Source organism: Microtus oregoni, unplaced genomic scaffold (assembly GCF_018167655.1).
Source record: "Microtus oregoni isolate MIOR12 unplaced genomic scaffold, Mior012 000032F_ref0000030, whole genome shotgun sequence".
Classification (NCBI taxonomy): domain Eukaryota; kingdom Metazoa; phylum Chordata; class Mammalia; order Rodentia; family Cricetidae; genus Microtus; species Microtus oregoni.
The window spans coordinates 28,885,940-28,911,102 of NW_024543091.1; the positions used below are offsets into that span (position 1 = coordinate 28,885,940).

The following is a 25,163-nucleotide window of genomic DNA, read 5'->3' on the forward strand; positions in this document are numbered from 1 at the left end:
CATATGTTCCTACCCCACCACATACATAACAATAACTTGAATACTTTCCAATTAAAACTGTACAAAAAGATAAAGTAGTCCTGCAGTGGTGGCACACACCTTTAATCCTAGCACTCGGGAGGCAGACGCAGGTGGATCTCTGTGATTTCAAGGCCAGCCTGGTCTACAAGAGCTAGTTCCATGACAGACCCCAAAGCTACAGAGAAACCCTGTCTCAAAAAAGAAGAAAGAAAAAAAAATAAAGTAAAAAAGCCAACAGAGATCTGGGGTGTGGTAGTGCATATCTATCTATAATCCCAGCACTTGGGAGGTAGAGGAAGAAGGATCCACAGTTAGAGGCTATTCTCCTGCTGTATAGAGAGTTGAAGCCAATCTGAGCTACATGAGGCAGTCTCAAGCAAACAACAAAAAGCTAGCAAAGAAATTAAAAGATGATACTATTGTCAAATAAAAAGATCCAAAATAAGACAGAAAAGGGGAAACAAAAATTAAAAACAGAAGAAACAAATAGCAAAATGGTAGAACTGACCCCAATCATGGGAATGCATTAAATATAAATGGCTTAAACACATCAATTAAAAAAAAGAATTGCCAGGTTAGATTTTTTTTAAGATCCAACTAACTGTATTCTAGTCATAAAAAATGTACTTTAAAACCAGGTGTGATGGTCTTTAACCCAGTACTAGGGAGGCAGAGGCAGGCAGATCTCTGAGTTCAAGACCAGCCTGGTCTCCATAGTGAGTTCCAGGACAATCAGGGTTGTCTCAGAAAACAAACAAAAATATGCACTCTAAATATATGATTCAAGTAGGCTAAAAGAAAAGAGAACATGCTGGGTGTGCTAGCACATGCCTGTAATCGCGGCACATGGGAGGGGGAGGGAGGAGGACCAGGAGTTCAAGGTTCAGGCTATATAGTGACTTTGAGTTCAGCCTGGTAACATGAAACATAACCCACCTTCAATACCCAAAAAAATGTAAGAACAAATATATATATGCATATATGTATATATATGTGTGTATATATGTGTGTGTATGTGTATATATATGGAATGTTATAAACTTTTTAAAATGACAGAATGGCTATTTTAATATCAGACAATAGATATCATAGGAAGTAAGATTCATGTTGAGGGATTTAATGTGATAATAAAGGAAGCTGTTCATCTAGAAGACACAATAGTCCTAAATGAAGATAATAGAACTGAAGGAGGAACTAGAAAGCAAACCAGCCTCCCAATATTGGGAGGAACTGGGAAGGGAATCAGTAGGACACAGAAGTTGTGAACACCCCGTCAACAGGCTCAAGGGGAATGAACACCCCATCAACAGGCTCAAGGGGAATGAACACCCCATCAACAGACTCAATGGGATTGAACACCCCATCAACAGGCTCAATCGGATTGACATATCTGACAAACAGAGTACACATTCTTTGCAAATTGCTCTGATGCAGAAGACATTCTGAGGCAAACCTTAACTTAAAATCAAGTAATAATGAACATCACTCTGCTCTCTGTCTAGAAAGAAAATGAACTAAAACTGAAACAGAGGTTAGGCTAGCCTTCTCCTGTCCATGGAGAACATGTTCCTAGTGGGTGCTGGAACTGTGGGTAGTTTCCTATACAATGATTTTTTAAAAATACCTTTTTATGAATTATTTGAGAATTTCATGCATGCATATAATGTATTTTGATAAGATTCATCTCCACACCTCTCCCCAACTTCTCCCACATGCGCCCCCACTATCCACCCTCTTTACTAACCTCTCCCTAACTTCTCCCACATACACCCCCACTATCCACCCTCTCTACTAACTTCTCCCCAACTTCTCTCACATGCACCCCACTGTCCACCCTCTGCTAACTTCACTTCCTCTTTTTTTAATAACCAACTTATTCCAACCATCACAATTTGTGCTGTGCATATACTCATGAGTATGGGACCATACATTGGAGCATGGTCAATCTACCAGGGACCACATCCTTAAAGAAAACCGACTCTCCTTCCATCAGTTGTCAATAGCTCCTTGTCTAGGGAGAGGCTATTTGAACGTTGACTGGCTTGACCTTGTTCAGGCAACCATAGCTGCTGAGTTCATTAATGGAGCGGTTCTGTAATGGTGCTTTCGTGACCGGAAGACACCATTTCACTCTGGACCACCTGCCAGACTTGGTTGTCCCCTTTTCTCTGTAGATGTTCCAGAAGTGGAACAGGGATTGTCAGATTTATGACAAGCATCTTTATGCACTGAGCCATCTCACTAGCCTGATAAAGTAGAATTTTGTAAACTAGATGCAGTAAGTTAACAATAGCAGCTAATAATAAAATAGAACAATTTAACAAGTGTTATAACACCCTATTCTCCTGTCCTGGGAAAACAGACAGGCCTGTGCTGGGTGGGATGGTCCAGCACACGTGATAGTAAGAATGGTGCATGACTGCAAACGTACAAATAATTTCTTTCTGAATGTATTTAGTGTTTTCAAATCACGATTAACAGACATAACTGAAACTACGCAAAGCCGAACTGCGGAAAGTGGAGCACTGTGTCTGGAAACTCCCCCGGTTAGGTAATGGACAGGAACATATTCATAGGAACGTGCTGCTAAGTGACTTTGTCACTGAGGGAACTTGACATCATATTTACAGAAACTAAGGTGGCTCCCGTATCACCGGGTGACAGAATCTTACGGGTTGGCCTTGGTCTGTGCAGTCAGTAATTGAGTACAGTGTACGTATGGGAACAAGATGGACTGGAAATTAAACCACTGTTTAATCCAAAGGACTGTGACCTCGAGGCACCTGAGGCTCTAGGAGGCTTGGCCCAGGAACTCGTGCTGGGCCACCAGGTCACACTCTGCCTCTCAAGGTTTCCAGAGACTTGACTATCAGTCTAAGGGCTTTGGGATTTACATTGCCTTGAAAGACGACCAGTTAAGGGTTTTTTCTTTTCTTTTTCTTTTTTAACAAGGCAGAGCACTGTTCTCAAAGAAATGAATCTGATGCAGTTTATGGGATGTTCAGGAAAGAAAAGACAAAGGAGGCAATGTAAAAACGTGTTGGGGTTGCTCACAAAATAAGAATTTGAGGGAATGGCAAGATGTCTCAGTGATTAAGAGCATGTAGCACTCCTGCAGAGAAACCCATGTTCCCAGCACCCATATTGTATGGCTCACAGCCATCCGTAACTCTCCCTCCACGAGGATCTCAGTCTCTGGCCTCTATGGGCACCTGCACTCATGTGCACATATTGTCACACACAGACACACGCTCATACACATAACCAAAAATAAACTGGGCATAGTGGTAACACATGCCTTTATTCCTAGCACTCTTGAGGCAGAGGTGGATAGATGTTTGTAAATTCAGGCCGGTTTGATCTACAAAGAGAGTTCCAGGCCAGCCAGTGCCACAGAGTGAAACTCTGTCTCAATGAATGAATGAATGAATAAATAACAACAGCAAAAAAAACCTTTTTTCTAGCCGGGCGGTGGTGGCGCACGCCTTTAACCCCAGCACTTGGGAGGCAGAGGCAGGCGAATTTCTGGGAGTTCGAGGCCAGCCTGGTCTACAAGAGCTAGTTCTGAGACAGGCACCAAAGCTACAGAGAAACCCTGTCTCGAAAAACCAAAAAAAAAAAAAAAAACCCAAAAAAACTTTTTTCTTTTACAATGAGAATTTCTAACAAACAAACAAACAAAAAAGCCATCCTAGAAACAGCCCCGAACTTCCTTTTTCACAGGTTAATTCTGTAGTTTTGGGGAGTATGTGTGTACACACATACCTGATGATCCCATAGCCTCTGAGAGAGGGGCACATCTTCAACACCAGATGGGCTTTCTGGGAACAACCCGTAAAGATGGGGGCTTTCTAGGGCTGGAGAGATGGTCAAGTACTTGCCTTGAAAGCATGAGGATTGGAATTCTATCTCCAGAGCCCACTCAGGATAATCTGACAGTGGTGTGCTGTAATCCCAACCCTGGGGAGCCTTGGGGCTTGCCGACCAATCAGCCTTACCTTTTTGGCAACCTGGAGACCTTGTTTCAAAATCACAAGGTGGATGAATCCTCAGTAACAACACTCAAGAGCATCCTCTGGCTTTCAGTTACATGCACGCACACGTAAACACATGCACACGAGGTGATTTTCCCTAGGGATAACTAGCATGTGGCTGTGGTTTAGTGACTTGGCCTCCCTCTGCCTCATTTAGTCCTCAGGACAATGAGACGTTTTCAGCATCCACTGACCAGGAAGACATGGCTCAGGAGAAGACAGTGGAAACTTTGTCTAGCTTGCAATAAGGTTGGAGGAAGGTCTGGGCATAACAGGAGCAGGGCTCTTGCTCACAGGGCCTCCGGTGGGGGCTGTGGAGGCACACAGACATCCTATGCAGAACTTTGATTCAGAGCAAGGACAGGGCTGGCTTCGGTTGCCTTTGAAGCAGCCGGAAGATCAATCCTCCTTCTTATCTCAGCCTCTACACAGTGTGGTGTGTCATGCACTGCTGCAGGCCAAGAAGCCCGGAGCAGAGCGTGAAGTACCTGACCAGCCCTGCCCTGCCTCCCTGACACCCCTGGGGCCAGGGGCATGTGTGGTATCTGCCATTTTCTGACCTCCGCTTGGATCAGCGCCAAATACGAGGAGGAGAAGGTAATGAATGCTAAGTGCCAAGAAACTAGGTCCTCTGAGACTCCCGTCAGCCCCCTCCCGCCTCCGCCTCGCCCAGGCACTCCCTCTCTTCTCTTCAAAGTCGGCTTTCAAATATCACCTTTTGCTGAGATCTAACGAGACTAGGCCAGGAGGCAGGAGACTGGATTCTAGTTACAGGTTTGCCTTTGATAGCTGTGCGACCTTGAGCAAGTTACTGCCCTTCTCTGGGGCTTCTTTTCTCCATTAAGTACAGTTGCTGTGACCGCTTTCAGGGCTCAGTTTAAAACTCTGAGGCGAGACCAGCCTGCCGACAGGGCCGGGGCTCGGGGTAGCTGTGGGCTGTAGAACTGTCTTTCTCGATGCTGCTGCAGAGTAGTTGGTCCTGTAATCCTGACCTCGGTGGCTCCTTTTTGTCTCCACCAAATGCTTTCCTGCATAGTCTCACTAGCGCAGAGGGCTGTTCCTCAGGCCAGGCTGCACCCCAAGTCTGTCCTCTGTCACAAAATGATAGAACACCCGAGGCCAGTGTGTTTGGATTCCTGAGCCCCTGGACAAATCAGCTAGCCTTTGCTTGCACGTTTCCTGCAGGCTCCAGCCTTTGGCCTCATGTGTACTGGCATGAGAGCTGAGCCCTTGATCTCATAGTCTATTGAAGCACGACTAAATGAAAACTCAGGGTCAGAAACTGGGGTTCAACCTGAAGATCTGAAAAGCAAAACAGACAGCCACTGGCTCTTAAAACGACCTCAGTCTGAAATGGCGATCCTACCTCCCAGAATCTCTGAATGAGACTGTCTGACAGTTGACACACCCCATCTTATATTCCTCTCTAGGGCTGGGATTAAATGCGTGCACCACTGGGATTAAAGGCATGCACCACTCGATTTCTATGGCAATGGGATTAAAGGTGTGTGTCATTGTGTCTACTGAGATTAAAGATGTGTGTTACTGCTACCTGATCTAAGACTCTGAGCGCAGGGCTTGTGTCTCCATGTTCTCCTGATCTACAGATTGTTTTAGAGCAGGGAACGGAGCCCATTTTCTCCCAGCCCCACTTACTAAAAAAAAACAAAATTTCTTGGGTAATAGTTTCTATCTTGACAAAGGGTTCACCTTTGTACTCCAGATTTAAGATCCAGCACTCCCTGGCAGAGAAGAAAACGGACTGGTGCTTTCCTGGAGGTTGCCTCTGCAGCAGATGAGCAGACACACGCTGAACTTGCGTGGCACGAGGGAGTCATGCCTGGCTTGCATGTGAGTCTCCCTTGGCCCATTCCTCTGGCTTCCAAGGACCCCCTGGCTTGCTTGCCTGCTAGGGATGAGGACACTCGGGCAATGAGGAGATCACTGTTGCTCCCAGATACACTTCGCTGTTCTTGCCTGCGCTGACGTCACTGCTCTTGCCTGCTCTAAGAGAGTCAGCTCATTCCTTTCTCTACCAGATTTAAGTTGCAAGGAAAATGCATTATTTTTTCATTAAAAATTTATTTTGGAATGGATAGCCTTCAGAGATGTAATTAGCCACGTTATTTCCCTCCATTAGCTGTCCCTAGTGTTCTCAGGAATGCCTTGTCCTTTTTCCTCTCCATTTCACTCTTTCCATTCTCCATACAGTGTGGGTTGCAGCATTCACCACCTCACCCCCACCCCATCATTACCACGTGCAGCTTCCAGAGGAATGTGCCAACTTCCCTCCCATGGGACTGGGGGAGCAAAGGCCTCTAGGACAGTGGGGGATTCAAAGAATCATCGCCCAGCTTGCTTTTATCTGGAATGGTTCCTGCGGACCATGTTTACTATTGTAGGCAATAGGCTGACTGCTGGACTCCCCAAAAACTCCCCAAAATACAACACGTAACTCCTAAGCACCCCAAGTAGTACAGTAGATACACAGTGCGGATGGGTTGTTCTGGTTCTGGGGTGACTCCAATCCTCTCAATGCTCAGAAGAGCGCTGCTGCTACCCGCTCCACCCTCGCCCCTGTTCCAATCACGCAGGTGACACATGACACGCAGGCATCTCCAGCACTGTCAGAAATACCCTGCTCTGTGGGGGTGAGGGCAGAAAGCCTGACACCCTAAGTCTAAACTTATCCTGGCTCCCCACAAAGAGGGGCAAAGAGAAAAGTACAGCATAGCATCTTCAGTGTGCTTGGTTTGTAAGAACGCGATTGTCCCAGATGCTCAGGGTCCTAGGGACGTATACGTTGAAGGGTTGGTACTATTAACAGAGAATCAGCTGGATGGCATTTCAGAGTTGCGTCATGAGGCGTTGACATGAAGGGACTCAGTTCCTTACATTGGCCTTATTGCTTTTTCAGTAATTCCAGACTCTCTGGTTCCTGGGTCCATGTAGAGGATTTGTGGGATCTCTGAACGTGAGCAGAGACGTTACTACAAGCCTCATGGAATCAGGTGGGATCTTAACCGAGTCTTGACCACGGTCATTTTTATGAACAAGGCCTGGGCATAGGGAATAGCAATGATAAAACTGGGGTGCAGTGAGAACTCGTGGCTGGTGCCGCAGTGCTTGCTAGCCACATTGGGCTCTTTACAGATCCTGCTCCATCTATCCTTCAGACCCAACAGGCATTACCATCCCCCCTTCCTCCCAGCAGCGCCTGGGAAGATACCGAGACTCACACAGGGTAAGAGGAGATGGTGTCAAAGGAATGACTTCTGTCCCGCCTCCCGGGAGGAGTCCCATTGTGTGGAAGATGGCAAATGGCACAACAATGCCTGCTGCTAGGAGCAGCAGGCTCAGGGTGTCAACCCACTCCACGGCTGGCAGGTGTCGCCAAGAAACACACAAGTCACCCAGCACCAGATGTAATCACACTTTAGTCACAGGGAGAAGAGACAGAGCAAGAGTGACTTTAATAGTGTCTGTCCCCCTGTGACCAGGGGTTTCAGTCTGCCACCAACACAGGTGATGAGCTTCACATAGCCTTCTGTGCTACAGGTAAAAACCTCATTCCCCCTCCACCTGGAAGAGAGCTGGTGCGGGGTGGGGGTGGAGGGCTGGCTAGGAGCCGCATGACGCACAAGCTTAAGCAGAACAAAGGAGCACACTTTGAGGCGGGAACAAGGAAAAGATCGTTGCAGGAAAGTGATGCCCTCCGCACAACCTTAATCCACCTTACCTCTAGGGAAGAGAGGGTTTTAGGCCCAGGCCACTTTCCAGAAGCTGAGCAGAGTCAAAGACAACTTGCAGCTGGTCACTATTCCCCATTGCTGGGACCAAGGTCAAGTTATTGGCGACACTGCCTCTGGATTTGGATACAAGTCTCCCTGGCACCACAACCCAAGAGCTTTCTTCCTGAGCTCAGTCACTCCTCCCCAAACCCAGGGAGCAAGATCTGTGTGTGGAGACACATACTTATACTCCCTGTGCTGGGGAGGCAGAGACAGGCAGACCTCTGGGCTTACTGGCCAGTCAGCCAAACCTGCTTGGAGAATTCCAGGTCAATGACACACTATTTCAAAACAAAAAACAAAACAAACAAACAAAAAGCAAAAAGCAAGAAGGCAAATACTGAAATGTCTGAAGGTGACAGCCCCCTAATCCCTGGAAGGCCCCCTTTCTCCTCCCCAACGTAGTTCATCAGCTAACAGCCAGATTCCTGGGGAAAGGATGGCTTAGGTGAACTTCTGTAATGCTGACCCCAAGAATGGCTTTTCAGAACCTGTGACTCTTGTACACTGAAGCATTACCATGCAGAGATTTAAAAGAGAAAGCTGGATTCCAGAGAGAGAGAGAGAGAGAGAGAAATGCAGAAAAACAAAAATAATAACCTGGCACCCAGAATCTTTGGCAATCATTTGCAAAACTGGATGCAAGGACTGTTTAGCCCCTGGCCATGGGAAGGGCTGGCTGGGAAGACTGCAAGCGAGGCCGGGGAGATGGCTCACAGTTGTATGTTTGCTGCACAATCGTGAGGGCAGGAATTTGGATCCCAGCACCCACGTAACAAGCTGGACTTCCGGCACACACCTGTAACCCCAGCTCTGAAGTGGTGGGGAGGACAGGAGAAGAGCTGGGGCTTGCTGGCTTTTAGGCTAAGGGAGAAAGTGGGAGCCCCAGGTTTAAGGAGCGTGCCTTCTTTAAAGAATAGATGGGTAGTGATAGAGGACTTCCCAAGTCTTATTCTGTCTCTGTGCATACATACACAATTGTGCACACACGCGCATGAACATACACTCACATCTACAAATAAATGCATTGTTTGGAAAGAATCTGCAAAGAAGGTATGGGTCAGAGTCGGGGCCTTTGTGCCCTGTGCAGGTTCATGGATTCTGTTTGAATACTAAGCCCCTGCACTGTTTCTCCGAGGTTTCAATAATACGAGTCGACTGGGCTGGCTAATTTGAAGAGTTATGACCCAGCATCTGTACCCAGGAAACCGAAGGTTAAAGGAAGTTCAGCAGATGATCTATGTCCACCACATTCGTTTTAGAAACCAAGTTGCATTTAGCATTCAGATCGTTCCAACTCTTCTCTGCCCAGTCCTCTTCTCAAGGAAGCTTGCAGTTAATTCTACGCAGTGTGCATTGCTAATGTGGAGGAACAGAGGCATCCGTCATCCTCGCGCTCAGACGCCCACGCTGTGTCTCCTGCTCCCCGCATTTGACTTGGAAACCTCGCAGACCTTCAAATGAAGCTGTTCTGAGGTGCAAGGAGTTGATTCCTGCTCCACTCAGTTCCTGCCGGTGCTACCCACCTCTCCAGCTCTGTGAAGACTTGGGACAGCAGGCTAAGGCAAAGATGCCCTCCGTATCTTCTTATTATGGTTGGGGAGCAGAGGGATGAGAGGGTAGGTGCTGGGCTTTCAGAGACATCCTGTGGTGCTGCCAGTCAGAACAGTAGCAGGCAAGGAGACAACGAATTGGGCCCACCCAAGACCTCCATGTGGACAATTCAGTTAATAAGGATATGAAAGGCAGAGGTTGATTGTGTTTTGTTCTCATGGCTGGGAATCTAGGGTATCGGGAGCATCCAAATTTAAGGTCAGACTCCAAGTTCCACCTTGGCTCTCCTGACTGCAATTTGGTTTGTGTAATGACTGAGAATGCTTTCCAGTCAGAATGGATGGAAATAGTAAGGCAAGCGATGCTGGAGGCAGAGAACATGGCTCTGGAGCCAGAGGCCCCGCCTTCTCAGATCCTTTTAACAGCAGCGTTTATCAGGCACCAGGAAGTTTGCAAAGCGGGGTGGGGGTGGGCATTGGAGGATGAGCACAAACTAGTTCCACATTGACCATGGTCTAAAGGAAATCAGGGTAAGAGGGGGAGGGACACGTCCAAGTCACGAAAGGGGTGTGAAATCCTGGAGGGTGTCAGTTACTCTGTTTGTTTTCTTTGAGACAGAGTCTCACTACATAGCTCTGACTGTCCTAGAACTCATTATATAGACCAGGTTGACCTGGAACTCGCAGAGATCCACCTGCCTCTGCTTCCCGGGTGCTGGGATCAAAGGTGTGGTGCTATTCCACCTGGCAGTGTCAGCTATTCTTAGCCCATTATTAAATCATTCATTCAGTAGGTGTTCAAACCAACGGTCTTAGCACAGTCAAGACCATGCTCGGGGTACACAGGCAAATGAAACAGAGGGCTGGAGAGGTGACCGGATGCACAAAGAGCTGTGGTACAAGCATGATGCCCTGAGTCTGGATCTCCACCCAAGTCAAAAGCCAGGCACAGCTGTGTGCATCTGTAACCTCAGTGCTGGGGACAGAAACAGGTGGATCCCTTGGAGCTCACTGGCCAGCCAGTCTAGCCAGGTTGAGTGAGAAACCTATTTCAAAAAATATGGTACATACAGAGACTGAAGAAAATACCCCATGCCTGGGCTGGAGAGATGGCTCAGAGGTTAAGAGCACTGGCTGCTCTTCCAGAGGTCCTGAGTTCAATTCCCAGTAACAACATGGTGGCTCACAACCATCTGTACTGAGATCTGGCGCCCTCCTCTGGCGTGTGGGCATACATCGAGGCAGAATGTTGTATACATAATAAATAAATAAATCTTTAAAAAAAAAAAACAAAAATACCCCATGCCAACCTCTGGTGTCCAGAAGTGTACACACACCACACACGCGTGTGCTTGCACACACACCACCACCACCAAACACTACAAACACATGTCATATATACACACCACATACACACATAACACACACCACACATGCCAGGAACCACTACTTAAATACTAAACCTTAGTCCCCTAAATAGACTTTTAAAAAAAATCCACTCCTGGTCTCCAGAATAGCCATACTGATTTATCATTTTGGAGAGTCCTCCCTAAACCTGAGGCTCTGGCTCTAGTTGTCACTTAGTTCTGCTGCTGGTCTGGTAAAATAACAGGTGAAGAGCCAGTGATATGAAGAAGGAATTTGTGGCCCACCTCTTCCAGGAGGGCTGTCCTGGCTAACTCAACCCACCAGATCCTGGTATTCTCTTAACCCAACCTCCGGAGTGGAGCCTGTGTACACTGTAATTTTGGGGGGTGACCAGTAGGTTTACTCCTTTGGCTTCTGTGTGTATTCCAAAGTCATTGTGATGAAGGTTCCAGGGCCTTGTGACACACCTAGCTGGATCTGTTCAAGCATGGGATGTCAAGAGAGGCCCTGTTCCTTTAGGGAATGCAATTCATCTCCTAAAAGGAAGGTCCCCTTACCTGGCTCCCTAAGCATCACGAGGGTTCCCCAGGAGATCTGGACACAGGCAACTCCAAAGACAGCTAGAGGCGAACATGACCACCCTTTCTCCAGAAAACAGCCTCTCTGCAAAGCAGTCGGCCACCTTCATCCTGGTATGTTCTTGGATTTGCTTTGAGATAGGGGTTCACTGTGCCCCCCAAGCCTGGCCTTGGCTTGTGATCCTCAGCCTTCTGAGTGCTGGGCTTACAAGTTTTTACCACCATACCTGACTGACACATGTTCGTCAGTCCCAAGTGCCTCCCTCCCCAACCTCTGGTTTGCACTGGGACTCTTTGTGTCTGCTGAGTGGGAAGGCTGGACGTGAAAGGTGGAGCTGGACCAGCTGGACTCTGGTCCCATCATCAACACCAAGTACAGAACAGGCACCTACATTCCTTTTTACCTTATTGGGAGGACTCAGAACCCAGCCTGCCTTCCTCCCCAGAGGTGTCTTTCTAAAACCAGTGAGTTTCTCAGCGTAGTGCAGATGCTGGTGAGTTTGCTTTGGTGCACTTGCCAACAATTTTGGTATATTGCCACTAGGTGGCAGTAGTGCTTCCGTTACTAGGTCCCAAGCACAGTTAATAAACAATTCCTTAGTCCCCTTGAGTCATGGAAATTTTCCATGCACTATTTTTCAAAATCATAACTAATTATAATGACCTTAACCAATCTCAAGATCCATTTATCATGTGATTAATAGAATGATACATAAAAATGCAAAATGAGCACCTGAAGTTTAAATGTTACGATGTTATTGCCTGTGACCACCAAGTCTTGAAAATTCTATATTTCTTCAGTTCTTCAAACTTAGAGAAGGATAATAATAATGATAGTAATAATACTAATGATAATAATAATGAATAAGCTACGATACAGCAGTTGGTGTGTACAAGTGATGCTGTAAATGCTTTGTTTATAGTTGTTCCTTCTCCTCCCAGCCCTCTGAGATGGGATGTGATGGGGCTATTATCATTTGATGAGTGAGACTTAGCATCCTGGCAATCAGGTATCCAGTTAGTGGCAGAGCGCCTCTCCAACCCAGGCTGTGAGCTGACAAGTTCTTCCTATCAACTCGTGGACTCCCGAGTGTGGAGCTGATGGCCAGCATCAGGCAGAACCAGTGCCAAAGTTCCCTGCACCACCTGGTGCCTTAGGTCTCGGTGTTGCCCCGGTAGATGAAGCATGTGTGAGCTATTCAGGAAAGGTTTCCTCTTAATACCTGACTATGTAAACACAGGACTGTAAATTAAATTTGTATACAAACCCCTTGAGGGTCTTCTGGTCCAGAAGGTTTGAGGAACAGCCTGAAAGATGCATTCCTAACAGTTTCCTGGGACTGTTGGGACACCCCTGGCCAGTGTTGGGTTCTGTCCATCAACACATCTCTCCTTCTCTTCAGCAGGAGAGGATGTTCATCCCACAGCCTCACTCTTAGCTGCCTTCTTATTAATGTTTTGCAGGCCTTGCACTTACTCCTCATACACAGGCATATGGCCCACAAGTGTGCATGCCACACACGGACACACAACATCTCCTTATTTTACTATTCCTGGGATAGGCTGCTTTACATTTTCAGGGAAGATAAAACAGAGCACACGAGTGGTTTCATCTGTGCTTATCTTATAGCTCCCCATTACCAAGCAGCACAATCATAGAAAAGCATAAAACACATGAAAAAGGAAATAATATTTATACTCCCCAACTTACTCAAAGAGAATCACCGTAGCTTTCTGTTTTACTTTGGTACAGGGCCCTGGGCATCCCAGCTCAGCCTCAAATTCACTGTATAGCTGAGAATAATCTTGAGCTTCTGGCCTCCTGCCTCCACAGGTGTGTCATTGTGCCCAGGATGTGGTGCTGGGGATCAAACCCAGAATTCCTGTGTGCTAGGCAAGCGTTCTATTAGATGAGCTACATCCCCATTTCCAATCACTATTGGTTTTGGGTTTTGTTTTTCTTTAAATTTCATGTGTATGAGTGTTTTGCCCACGTGTATGTCTGTGCCTCACACATATGCCTCGTGTCCAAAGAGGCCAGAAAAGGGCTCAGGAGCAGGAGTTACAGCCAGTTGTGAACTGCCACCTGGGTGCCAGAAGTTGAACCTGGGTCCTCTGGGGCGACAGCCAGTGTTTTCAACTGCTGAGCCATCTCCTCATTCCCACTGTTTGTTTTGCTGTTGTTGTTGTTTTCTGTGTAGCCCTGGCTATCCTGGAACTCACTCTGTAGTCCAGGCTTGACTCGGACTCATAGAGATCTGCCTGCCTCTGCCTCCTGAGTACTGGGATTGAATTAAAGGCATGTGCTACCAACACCTGGTTCCCACTACTGTTTTTTAATGGAGGATGTTTTCTTTGTATTGTCTTCAGTATCTTTCCTATTATTTATTTGTTTTTGTTGTTGTTGTTGCTGAGACAGGGTTTCACAGTGTAGCTTCGTATACCTTGGAACTCACTTGTAGCTCAGGCTGCCCTCAAACTTGGAGATTCACCTGCCTCTACCTCCCAAGTGCTGGATGGAATTACAGGCAAGCGCCACTATGCCCAGCCTTCCGTCTTTCTTCTAAGAATCTACTGTACGTTCGAGCCTATGTGGTACAGTTTTTGTAAAACGTAGCAGAAACAGAATATGAGCAGCAGCCTTGAGAACACTGAGGGCCCAGCGTGGGGATGGGTAGTGCTCCTGGAAGACCGCAGACCACATGGAGAGGCAGTACTGGTGCACACGCAGAATGTCAAGTATCAAATTGTGCCTTTTCCTGTAACATTTGTATCTTTCCAGATCATTATTCATGCCTTGCAAACATCTATTTATATGCCTCCCAGTATTCCACGGGGTATATAAAGCATAGTTGACTTAACTATTCCCGCATTGCAGCGCCTTCAAAGTGCTTACGGTTTTCACTTGGGTAAATTGTGTGCCGGGGACATTATTGTCCATCCTGTTTTCTACATATTTTCAGCAGTTAGGATAGAGTATTCTAGGTGTGAGCCAGAGGCTGTGAGTTTTGATCCTGCACAGAGTCCAGAGCCTAGCATTTGAAAATCACCTCAGGTTAGAAGGAAGGCCCAAAGCCTCTAGTGGAGGGCTAATCTGGTTGTCCTTGCCAGGAGAAAAGAAACCCCCCTATTGACAAGACGGAATGGGACAGCTTCTTCGATGAGAACGGTCACTTGGCCAAGTCTCGGGACTTCATTTGTGTTAACATCCTGGAAAGGGTATGACTCCCAAGCTACCCTCTGCCTTGCCCTGGCATTAGGGGGTGGCGCAGATGGCAGGGGTTGGCATTGCATTGGGCATCTTGAGAGCTCGTGCCTTCCCGTGCCCAGGGTCTACACCCCTCCGTGAGGACAGAAGCCTGGAAGTTCCTCACAGGTTACTACTCATGGCAGAGTTCCTGGGATGAGCGGCTCATGGTGGACAGCAAGAGGAGGTAGAACTTTCCAGAGGCTCTTTCAGTGGAGAGTTGTTGGGGCTTCGGGGGGGGGGCACTCTCTCAGCCTAGAGATTCAGGTTTCTTCTTCACATGGACTCCTTATTCTGAGAAGACGCCCGATGCTTCCCACACAGGACCCACGTACATACCCACATAAGTGTAACCAGATTTAAGCTGGCACCTCCTCTCTGGTTTCATTGACCAAATAAGCAGTTACAGGCAGGGTCTTGGCCTGAAACTCCCCTCATCGCCTTGCTCCTGCACAGCCTACCTGTGAAGGACCCTAGGAGTTTTCCTACCTGGGTCCAGTCCCTTTCCTGTCAACGGCTACACCAAAACCCATTGGCCGAACTGTCTCCCGAGTCTAGGTTCCACCTCTCTGTCTTGCCCACATCTCCTCCTGGTGCCTGGTATGGCTGCTCATGTCCTCAGGTTAGACAGTTCCAGAGGTGTGTCTGCTGACATTTCAGATAGCCTAATTTCTCTTACTCCCAGCTCTCCCATCCCAGCGCCCTCCATCTGACCATTCCTGAGGGACTATCTTAGAGTTAGGTTTCTATTGCTGTGACGAAACACCATGCCCAAAAGCAGCTTGGGGAGGAGAGGGTTTGTTTTGTAGCTGACAGTTCCACATTGCAGTCCATCACGGAGGGAAGTCAGGGAAGGAACCCGGAGGCAGGAGCTGATACAAAGGCCATGGAGGAGTGCTGTTTACTGATTTGGACCTCATGTCTTGCTCAATCTGATTTCTTTGTAGTATCCAGGACCAGCCCAGAGGTGGCACCTCCCACAATGAGCTGGGCCCTCCCACATCAATCATTAATCAAGAAAACGCACAACAGGCCTACCCACAGGCTAATCTGGTGGGAACCTTTTCCCTCCCTTCCTTCCTTCCTTCCTTCCTTCCTTCCTTCCTTCCTTCCTTGTTTTTCTAGACAGAGTTTGTCTTTATAACAGCTCTGACTTTCCTGGAACTAGCTTTGTAGACCAGGCTGACCTTGAACTCACAGAGATCTGCCTGCCTCTGCCTCCCCAGTACTAGGATTAAAGGTGTGCATCACCAATGCCAGCTAAGGGAGCATTTTTTTTTTAACAGAGGCTCCTTCTGAAATGATTCTAACTTGTGTCAAATTGATGTAAAACTGACCAGCACAGGGCTTCTCCATTGGCTCAGCTGCCCCACTCTAGCCAAGCTGGGAACCAAGAGCTCCCTCTGCTCTTAGTTCACTTTCTTCCTCCACCCACATTGGTCTCCCTATTAGCTGTCTCCAAAACCCCACCTTCGGGCCAGTGGGACTGCTCAGGGGATAAAGGCACTTGCCACCAAGCCTGATAATCTAAGTTCACCCCTATGGTGGATGGAGAGAAGGGATTCACTCTCACAAATTGTCCTCTGACCTCCACAAGTGTGTGGTATGTGCAGACGTGCGCGCGCGCACACACACACACACACACACACACACATTGAAGAAATAAATAAATGCAGAAACGCCTTCAAGGTCAGAACCAAACAGGGCACTCCTCCCGATTGGCAGATCTTTGTAGGTAAGTATACATGGATTTTGAACTTGGAAAGGTCTTGGGTTTGGCAGTGAATTCAATTCTAGCATTAACATCACACTCTGAGTAAACTTGCTCAGGAACTTCCCTGCTGGAGGTGCAGTCTCCTCCTTTGTCAAATGCGGGTCACATTACAGTTCACAGAGCGGTTACAAAGATCTCACTATGAAAACAGGAATGTCACCATGCACATGGAAAGAACAGCTACAGTTCATGTTGGTAGGGATGCTCCCCAAACCAGAGGCTGCTAACTTTCGCGTCTGTGACCCCGGGATGTGGGTTTGCTGAGCCTGGTGCTGGCCTCTTCTCTCTCCGGTGTAGCACACTGGGGCAGAGTCTGATTCCTCCCCAAGTCCCCTTTCTTTGGCTCTTGCAGGCCTCTCCAATCCACGTGTGTGCTCGAGGTATACCGGGTCCGAATGACCTATGGTGAACTGCTTACTTCTTAGAGGTGTTTATGTTGGACTGCCAGGGACCAGGCCTTGTGTGTGTCACACCATGATTGCCGAGGCAAAAAGTCACAAATGAGTGAAGTGCCATGAACAGGGTGGCTGACAACATCAGACATTTTTCCCTCTGGCATTCTGGAGGCGGAAGACAAGGTTGTGTGCTGGCCTCCTGGAAAGGCTCTAAGAGACAGAAAGTCCTTCTCCACACCTCCCACAGAAGCTTCCTTGGCTTGAGGCTACATCCATTCACGTTCTGTCTCAGTGGACATGGGCCCTCCCACCTCTGTGTGTGTCTCTGATATAGACAGTGGTCACTTGATTTAGGGTCCCCCTGGAAAACCCAGAATGACCGCATCTTGAGATCCTTCATCACACTGGAAAAGACCCCTTCTATAAATAAGCCCGCATTACAGGTTCTAGGTGTTACATCCAGGACACCATGACTTTTAGAGGCCACCAGTCAGTTACTGCATCAGTTAATCAAATTGCAGGGGTCAGCATAAGATTGTCCCCACTCTGCAGATGAAGAAACTGAGGCTTAGAGAGAGAGGATGACATCCCTCTGCAGACACTCAGTTGTTAAGTGGTGGCCCCAGGGTTTGGGTACTATAGTTGGACCACAGAGATCACCCCACATTAAGCTGTCTCCACACTGTGCCAGCTGCATGCTGGAGAACACAGGGCTGGCTGCTCAGGCTGAGGGGGGAGAAAGCACCGCAGGTGGGGACCAGGTGGGCAAGGTTACCCTACTCCTCTTAAGCTCAGCATCTGCTGCTGCTCTGAATCGTCCCTTCTTGGGAGGGCAAGGCCACCTTTCTCAGCCCTGCTGTGTTCTCTCAGGAGGAACTACAAAGCCCTGTGCCAGATGTATGAGAAAATCCAGCCCCTGCTGGAAAACTTGCATGGGAACTTCACAGAGACTAAGAACAACATCGGTGAGCAGAGGGAGTGGGGAGGGCAGGGCAGAGAAGGGGGTGGACACCATTCTGGTCTTTTCCTAGTCATTTTCAGGCATAGATGACTCCTAGGACTTGGCTGCTGTCTTTGACCTGGGAATTTCCTAGCCAATACGGGGTCAATCCACCCACCCATGCGCACCGGTATTCCTGGATGAGTTTCCCTACCACATGCTGTCCCTGTTGCCTTTTCTTCCTCCCTGCACCCTATGACTTTGAACTAGGTTAGACCTGAATTGGGTAGTGAGGGGCATTCTTGACAAAGGGTATGGTCTGGTCAAAGATGTGGAGGCAAGGAGGAGCCCATACCAGCAGGGTACAGTGATGAGTTGAGCTTGGTGGGGTTGATACGCCTTTTGTAGCCCGCTCACACTAGGATTTTTTTTGGGGGGGGAACCTGTCCTCTAAGGATAGGAGATGAATTCATCCACGCTTTCTGTGCCGGAGATGATCCAGGGTCACCTCCTGTTCCATGCTCTAATCTAGCATATGACATCCAGAAACTCTATACCAAAGACCCCTTGGGCAATGTGCTTGTGGACAAGAAGAAACTAGAGAAGACCCTGCTGCTGAGTTATGTCTGCAACACAAAGGCTGGTGAGCTGAGGGTGGAGCCCCAGCCCATACTTGCCAGCTCCTTCCTGGACCCTGGGCCAGCGCCTGTTGGCTTTTCCTCACTGGTGCCCTCCCCCACAGAGTACCAGCGAGGCTTCCATGAGATGGTGATGCTTTTCCAGCTAATGGTGGAGCATGACCACGAGACCTTCTGGCTCTTCCAGTTCTTCCTGCAGAAAACAGTGAGGACTAAGCCACGCTCAAATCTTCTACTCCCCACGGCCCATCAGGCCAAGGCACCAACAGCCGCAGCCACTGCTTCCAGCCCCCAAACGGGTGGAGGTCAGAGGGGCTGGGTGGTAGAGTCCTTTAAGTTCAGAAGGGCTCTTCAGAGTGCCGCTCTCACCAGGTGCAGTGGTGGCACACTCTGCTGGCCTTTCACTTGTCAGGCCCCCAAGGCTGTCTTCCCCTCCCCCATTTCCTTCACATGACCTATAGTCCAGACACCCTGGAGGACCCAGCAGTACCCAGGGTGTACCCTACTCTGCACCAGGAGGAGGGGTTTACCATCTGGGAAGATTTTCTTTGTCACCTTCTAGAAGCTTCCCACACCCCTTACCTCTCTTTGCACCTCTGCAAAAATATGCTTGCTAAGCTTTCTTTCTTGGCTCCAACCTAGTAACTGGGGTGATGGTCACATGTGGGACATCTTTGCTGCTCCACCCCACCCCCATATGTTAAGATGCACATGAATACATGGCTGCCCAAAGATATGCAAACAGGCACAGCTGCATGTATGAACCAGAGACAATAACACCACAAACACACACACACACGCACGCACACTCGTGGATGTTGAACCAGACACATCACCTCTCAGAACTGGCACTGAGAGGTGGACTCAGTTCCGTGATGTCCTCGAGTTGAACTGAGGAGGACTGTTCTCTGCTCCCATCTTGTCCAGGAGCACAGCTGTGTCATTAACATCGGGGTAGGCAAGAATCTGGACATGCTCAACAGCCTGATCACTTTACTGGACCCTGAATTTGCCGAACACCTCAGTGAGTGGTCTACAGTTACTACTACTTCCTACACCAGCAGGTAGGCTATGGGAGGACCAAGGCCCAAAGCAGACACGCTCAGACCCAGGGATGGGAGGACCTATGTGGAGGAGCCTAGGTCCATGACGCCGAACATCTGCTCCAAGCAGACTCCATGGCTTGTTGGGAAAGCAGCATGTTTCCTGTGTTCTGCGTGCTCTGTTGTCTAACCTTGCCTGTGTGGCAGCTTATGTGCCTGTGTGGCAGCTTACATGCTGTTTCTCTCCTCACAGAAGGGAAGGGCTCTGGAGCCGTGCAGTCCCTTTTCCCCTGGTTCTGCCTCTGCTTCCAGCGTGCCTTCAAATCTTTCGATGATGTCTGGAGGCTTTGGGAGGTGAGGTGCATGCAGCTGGGGACACTGAATGTGGACTGTACCCCTCCTTTATCGGGAGAAGCTACACGTTTTCCTGCCTCCTTTTCTTTCTGGCTTTGAATGGCACTCAGTGGTTTGGGGTTAATTAGGTCAGCAGCCATCCTCGCTCCTTGCCGGAGAACGCATCAATCCTGACGCCAGACTCCACGGACTGTCTACAGGGCAGTTTAGTGCAGGGGCACCTGCTGACGCTCCTGGGCCAGCCTGCAGCTCAGCCACCCTGCCCCCGCTCTCTGCTCTCTCTCACTGTGCCTCCTTAGTCTTCCTTTCCTCCAGAATGCTGCCTTCTTTTAGCATCTGATTTCCTCCAAGGCCCCCAAGGACACCTGTCACCTTCCAACCACAGTCCCTAGGGCCAGCAGCCGATGATCCTATCCTCCTTAGGAAGGAACCCACCACCTGGTGCTGTCCTGTTCCTAAACAGAGGACCCAGCTTGACTGCCAGCCTGGCATGGACTCTCCCACAATCCAGCCTCCACCTGCCTTACCCTTTCATCTTGGCCAGCCATTCTCCATGCCCAAATCTAACACAGCACCTCTCCCCCTGGCTTTTGAGGAAACTATGGATTACTGACCGAGCTCTCACTCAAATTCTAGTGTATATATATCTTGTTCTGAGCGTGTGGTTTGTGGTAGCTTGCTGTCCTCGGGGCGTCCTGGTCTCAGGCCACAGGGCTGAGGCCTGCTGGCTGCCCACAGGTTCTGCTGACGGGGAAGCCCTGCAGGAATTTCCAGGTGCTGGTGGCCTACAGCATGCTACAGATGGTGCGTGAGCAGGCACTGCTGGAGAGCATGAGCGGCGACGCCATCCTCCTGGTGAGCACCCTCGGCCAGATTCCTCTCCAGCCTCTAGAGCTGGACCCCTGTACCCATTCTGTAGCAGGATTCAAGTCCACGGTGTACTAGTTTATGACCGCTTTGGCCTCCAGAGGGGAGCAAGGGATGGGAGCTGGAGTATGGAGCTCCGTGCTGATCGTTCTTAGTAGACTCCTCCAAAGGCCCTGGGACAGTGATAGAGGCCATGTTAGCTTATCATCCAAGTAAGCATGTGAAGAAGCTGAAGCCTTGAGTGGTCATTGGAATCATTAGACTCTGTTGCTTTGAAGTTAACCCTCGCTGCGTAGCATAAGGGCCTAAGGTTCTGAGATGTGCTCAAAAGCCAGTTGAAATACCAGAAAAAAAAAATCTTGATTGGTACCCCAGTTATAAACCAGGTCTTCCTTGGGAGCTTGAGACATGTAGTAGAATGCCAGGGCTTCCTAGACCCTCATGTGAAGGCTATGCTTATCACACCCCCAAAGCACACAATTTCCAGGCCCTGCGGCAGGCTGTGGCGACATCAGGTGCTCCTCAGTGACAGCTATAAGTAGTAACTTTCTTAACTTTGTGCTGCCTGTACCCAAAGGCACAGGAGAGGAGAGGTGTCTGCTTACACACATGCACACACACACACGCGCGCGCGCACACACACACACACACACACACACACACACACACACACACACACCACGCACATGTGTCTCCCTCCCAGGCCTGCAACAACCTCATTGACCTTGATGCTGATGAGCTGATCTCTGCTGCCTGCATGGTTTATGCTGAGCTCATGCAAAAGGAGGTAAGCTGCCCGGATTTGCCCTCCTCCTCTTTGCCATCTTCTTCCTCTTCCTTCTCCTCCTCTGCACCTTTTCCTTTATTCTTCCTGCAAATCTGGTTTCCCATGCCCGCCTGTAGCAGTCACACTTGGCTTCCTCCCACCAGCCCACAGTAGCTGCTCTGTATGGCCTTCTCGTTGTTGACATCCTCACGGGCAGTCTGTTCCTGGGCTCACAGTCTCCTCTCACATTCCCGGTGTCCTTCCCAAGGGGTTCAAGTACAAATCTGGACCCCGCCAGGGACTCAGGAAAATGTCATCGACTGGATAGACTGAAGAGTGAGAACCAGATCAGATAGTGTCTGTCAACATCACACTTTCATGAATCCTCTCATCCCCAGATTCCCCAGCCATTAAAGGATTTCTTACTCTGAGAACGCTGACACTCACAATGGACACACGCCCTCAGTGCAGCGGATGAAGGCAATTCTTCAGCCTTGGGGTCAGGATCAAGTTCAATGGGTACTCGGGTGAGGGCGTAGACAATACAGAATCATGGAAACAGCTTTTAGAGTATTGGTTTGTATTGTCATATCTTTGACTTTGGAATACATGATGGTTGAGACCATATAGTAAGTGAGCAAACCCCTGCAAGCCTGCGGAGAAAGCACTCTGGGACAGGACAGTATGGGACAATCCATCTTCCCGACTGGTGGATCTTTAGAGGTCCACACCTGAAGGCAAACAAGTAGGGTAGAAGCAGCTTCAAAGGCCCCAGACACCTGCCACACGAGTGAGCATACAGAGATGACTACATCTGGACTTAGATTCTAAGGGGAGATGAACTCTGAACTTTGCATCTGTCTCTGTTATCCCCTTACTCTCAACACAGTCCTCACATTCTCTCCCACACCCCAGGCTTCCCACCGACTCTAGAAGGACCAACCCAAATCTCTGGCCATCAGGTTGTTCCCCTCCTGGTCTCAAAGTCCTCCTCATAACTAGACCTTATTTCCTCCACCTCCAAGCATCTCCTTGATCAAAGCTGGGCTTCCCGTCTTCCTCATGCCTCCTGAGACTTCATTCTGCCTTTGCCCAGGAAACTACTCTCCTAGGCTAAGAGGCGAAAGTCTCCTAGGTCATATCCTAGCCCTCAAGCTCCATGTCCAGCCTACCAAGGCTCTGGAGAAGGGAATGGACCTACAAAGGGGTTGGGGTTGGGTTGGTCCCAGAGTTGCACATCAGCGCATGCATGCACACAACTACATGCACTCACACAATTCCAGGTGCTACATTTTCCAGGAAGTCTGCTGGGTCCATTGGTTTTGCTGCAGACCCTGGCCCCTGTGGGTAGGCACAACCATCATTCCCACTCTCCAGCCAACAACCGCTCTTTCCTGCTTTCAAAAATGTCAGTCCCCTTGACCAGCTCTCTGAAGGTATTCTGCCTCTCTGCATTTTCTGGTCTTCTCTCAAGTGACAATCTCCAATCCGTGCCTGACTCGTCTCTTAGCCGTTGTTCTTGGTGGAAGTGGAGGTGCTGAATAACAGAGTCCTGTCCCCCCAACAGGGTTTTCTCTGCATACTTAAGGAGAGAGCATTTTCTAAGCAGCAAAGCACGTGGGTAAAATCCTGTGCAGGGCTCCTCCGCTCTGTGTTCTGAAGACAAGACAGATGCGGAATCCCCTCTGTGTGCTGTGATTACCATTGATTAATAAAAAAACTGCTTTGGGCCTATAGCAGGGCAGAACAGAAGTAGGCAGTGAAAACTAAACTGAATGCTGGAGGAAGAAGGCAGAGTCAGGTAGCTGCCAGAGGGGAAAGATACGAACTGCCAGCAGGAACCTTGCTGGCAGGCCACAAGCTTCGTGGTAAAATATAAAATAATAGAAATGGGTTAATTTAAGAAATAAGAGTGAGCTAGAAATAGCTAATGGGCCAAGCAATGTTATAATTAATACAGTTTCTGCGTGGTTATTTCGGGAGTCTGTATGACCTGGAAATGAACAAGTAGCCTGCTACAAAACAAGACCATGCAGATTAGCATTCTTGCCTGGAAAACAGTTCTCCAAGAAGGAAACTATGGTTTTTATTTTCCCAAATAACCATACAGAGTAAAACATTTTCCTGACTTAACCTTGGCATTGGAACAGCAGACGTGTACTCTTTCATGGTCCTTTGGCTATACACACAATATTACCCAGTTCAAGAATTAAAAAAAAAAATCAGCATTTCTAAAATGTGATTCCCAACCATGTATATTTCCTTTTATTTTCAATTATATGCATATATATATGAGTGTCTGTGTGTGGGTATATGTATGTGAGTAGTAAGTACAAGTGCCCAAGGAGGCCAAAAGAGGACATCAGATCCACCCAAGTTGGAACTACAGGCAGTGTGAGCTATCCAACTCCCAGTTTGTGTTGGGAACCAGATATAGATTCTCTGGAAGAGCGTAAAGTGCTCTTAACCACTGAGCTGCCTCTTCAGTCAAGTCACTAGAGGTTGGCAAGATGGCTCAGAGAGTAAAGCACTTGCCTTCAAGCCTGACAGCTTGAGCTTGAACCCAGGGACTCACATGGTGGAAGAGCATAGCTGAATCTCAGGAGTTGTTCTTGCCACATTGATGCTGTGATTTGGATACATTCACCACATATATGCGCACGAGCACACACAGACACACACACTTACACATGCACACACACACGTTTTTTTATAAATTTATTTATTTATTAAAGATTTCTGTCTCTTCCCCGCCACCGCCTCCCATTTCCCTCCCCCTCCCCCAATCAAGTCTCCCTCCCTCGTCAGCCCAAAGAGCAATCAGGGTTCCCTGCCCTGTGGGAAGTCCAAGGAACCCCCATCTCTATCCAGGTCTAGTAAGGTGAGCATCCAAACTCAGGCTTTGTGGGGAGCCAAGGCAGTTTGGATGCACACACACATTTTTAAATATATAAATAAGATATTTTTAAAAATCACTGAAGCCCCATGGTTACAGTCTTCCCCCTTTGGCTGAAGTAGGAGTGGTGATTTCAGAGCACGCTTTGCTATGATCCCCCTTGAATTTCACATCCTTCCTGACAGTACTTCAAGGATCCTCTGGCCTCCTGGAGAACACGTTTGAAATCTCTGTGAGATCTTAAAGATGAGGGTGTTTGAACCTAGACACTGAACAATCCAGATGCAGATCAAGCCTAAGACTTGGGGGTGGGACATAGAGATCTTTGGAGGCCCCACTCATCTGCCATACCTCCAGCAGGTCATGGCTAAGACCTTCCTCTTTTGCTTGTTCTATATATTTCTGCTCACTGGATTGATTATATCACCCAGTGATAGAATCACTGATAATTTTCCTGGCAAAGTCTAGTCTAGGCACGGTGTATGCAGAGGCTGCTTGTTCATTTCCTGAACACCAAGACCTGAAATAATCACACATAAAGTATTAACTATAATACTGTTTGGCCAATAGCTTAAGCATATTTCTAGCTAGCTCTTACGTCTAAATTAACCCATTTCTATTATTTTACATTTTATCATGAAGCTCGTGGCTTACTGGTAAGGTTTTGAGGTTTCTTTGGCTGCTGCATGGCTTCTTCTTGACTCTGCCTACTCTCTCTCCACATCTCTGTTCGTATTTTCCACCTGGCTTTACTCTAAGTCATTGGCAGAAAGCAGCTTCTTTATTAACCAATGGCAATAAAACATATTCACAGCATACAGAGGGGAATCCCACATCAGCACAGAACTACAGAAAATCCCTAGAGTCAGCATCATTAAAGGGCCTGTATTTAGTATAA

At 48.3% G+C, this 25,163-nt stretch overlaps 1 protein-coding gene across 3 annotated transcripts; it reads left to right on the top strand.

The window, feature by feature from the left end:
• Positions 1 to 11,399: 11,399 nt before the first annotated feature.
• Positions 11,400 to 21,800, top strand: Tbc1d21 (TBC1 domain family member 21). Of its 3 annotated transcripts, none has more exons than XM_041679874.1 (11): positions 11,400 to 11,459; positions 14,457 to 14,564; positions 14,676 to 14,779; positions 17,632 to 17,726; positions 18,234 to 18,344; positions 18,444 to 18,544; positions 19,267 to 19,363; positions 19,636 to 19,736; positions 20,475 to 20,591; positions 21,307 to 21,390; positions 21,768 to 21,800. In XM_041679874.1, exons 1-11 carry the CDS (start codon positions 11,400 to 11,402, stop codon positions 21,798 to 21,800), a joined length of 1,011 nt encoding a protein of 336 aa, XP_041535808.1. The 3 variants fall into 3 exon arrangements, with proteins under 3 accessions (XP_041535808.1, XP_041535809.1, XP_041535810.1); XM_041679875.1 differs by having other exon boundaries at positions 19,639 to 19,736; XM_041679876.1 differs by lacking the exon at positions 14,457 to 14,564.
• The last annotated feature ends 3,363 nt before the right edge of the window (positions 21,801 to 25,163 follow it).

What these genes read in the sequence shown, in the direction of transcription:
- Tbc1d21 (XM_041679874.1), top strand. Translation starts at nt 11,400, where the DNA reads ATGACCACCCTTTCTCCAGAAAACAGCCTCTCTGCAAAGCAGTCGGCC. An exon ending in AGTCGGCCACCTTCATCCTG is followed by an intron (nt 11,460 to 14,456) that starts GTATGTTCTTGG and finishes TGTCCTTGCCAG; the next exon opens with GAGAAAAGAAACCCCCCTAT. An exon ending in CTGAGCTCATGCAAAAGGAG is followed by an intron (nt 21,391 to 21,767) that starts GTAAGCTGCCCG and finishes TCTCATCCCCAG; the next exon opens with ATTCCCCAGCCATTAAAGGA.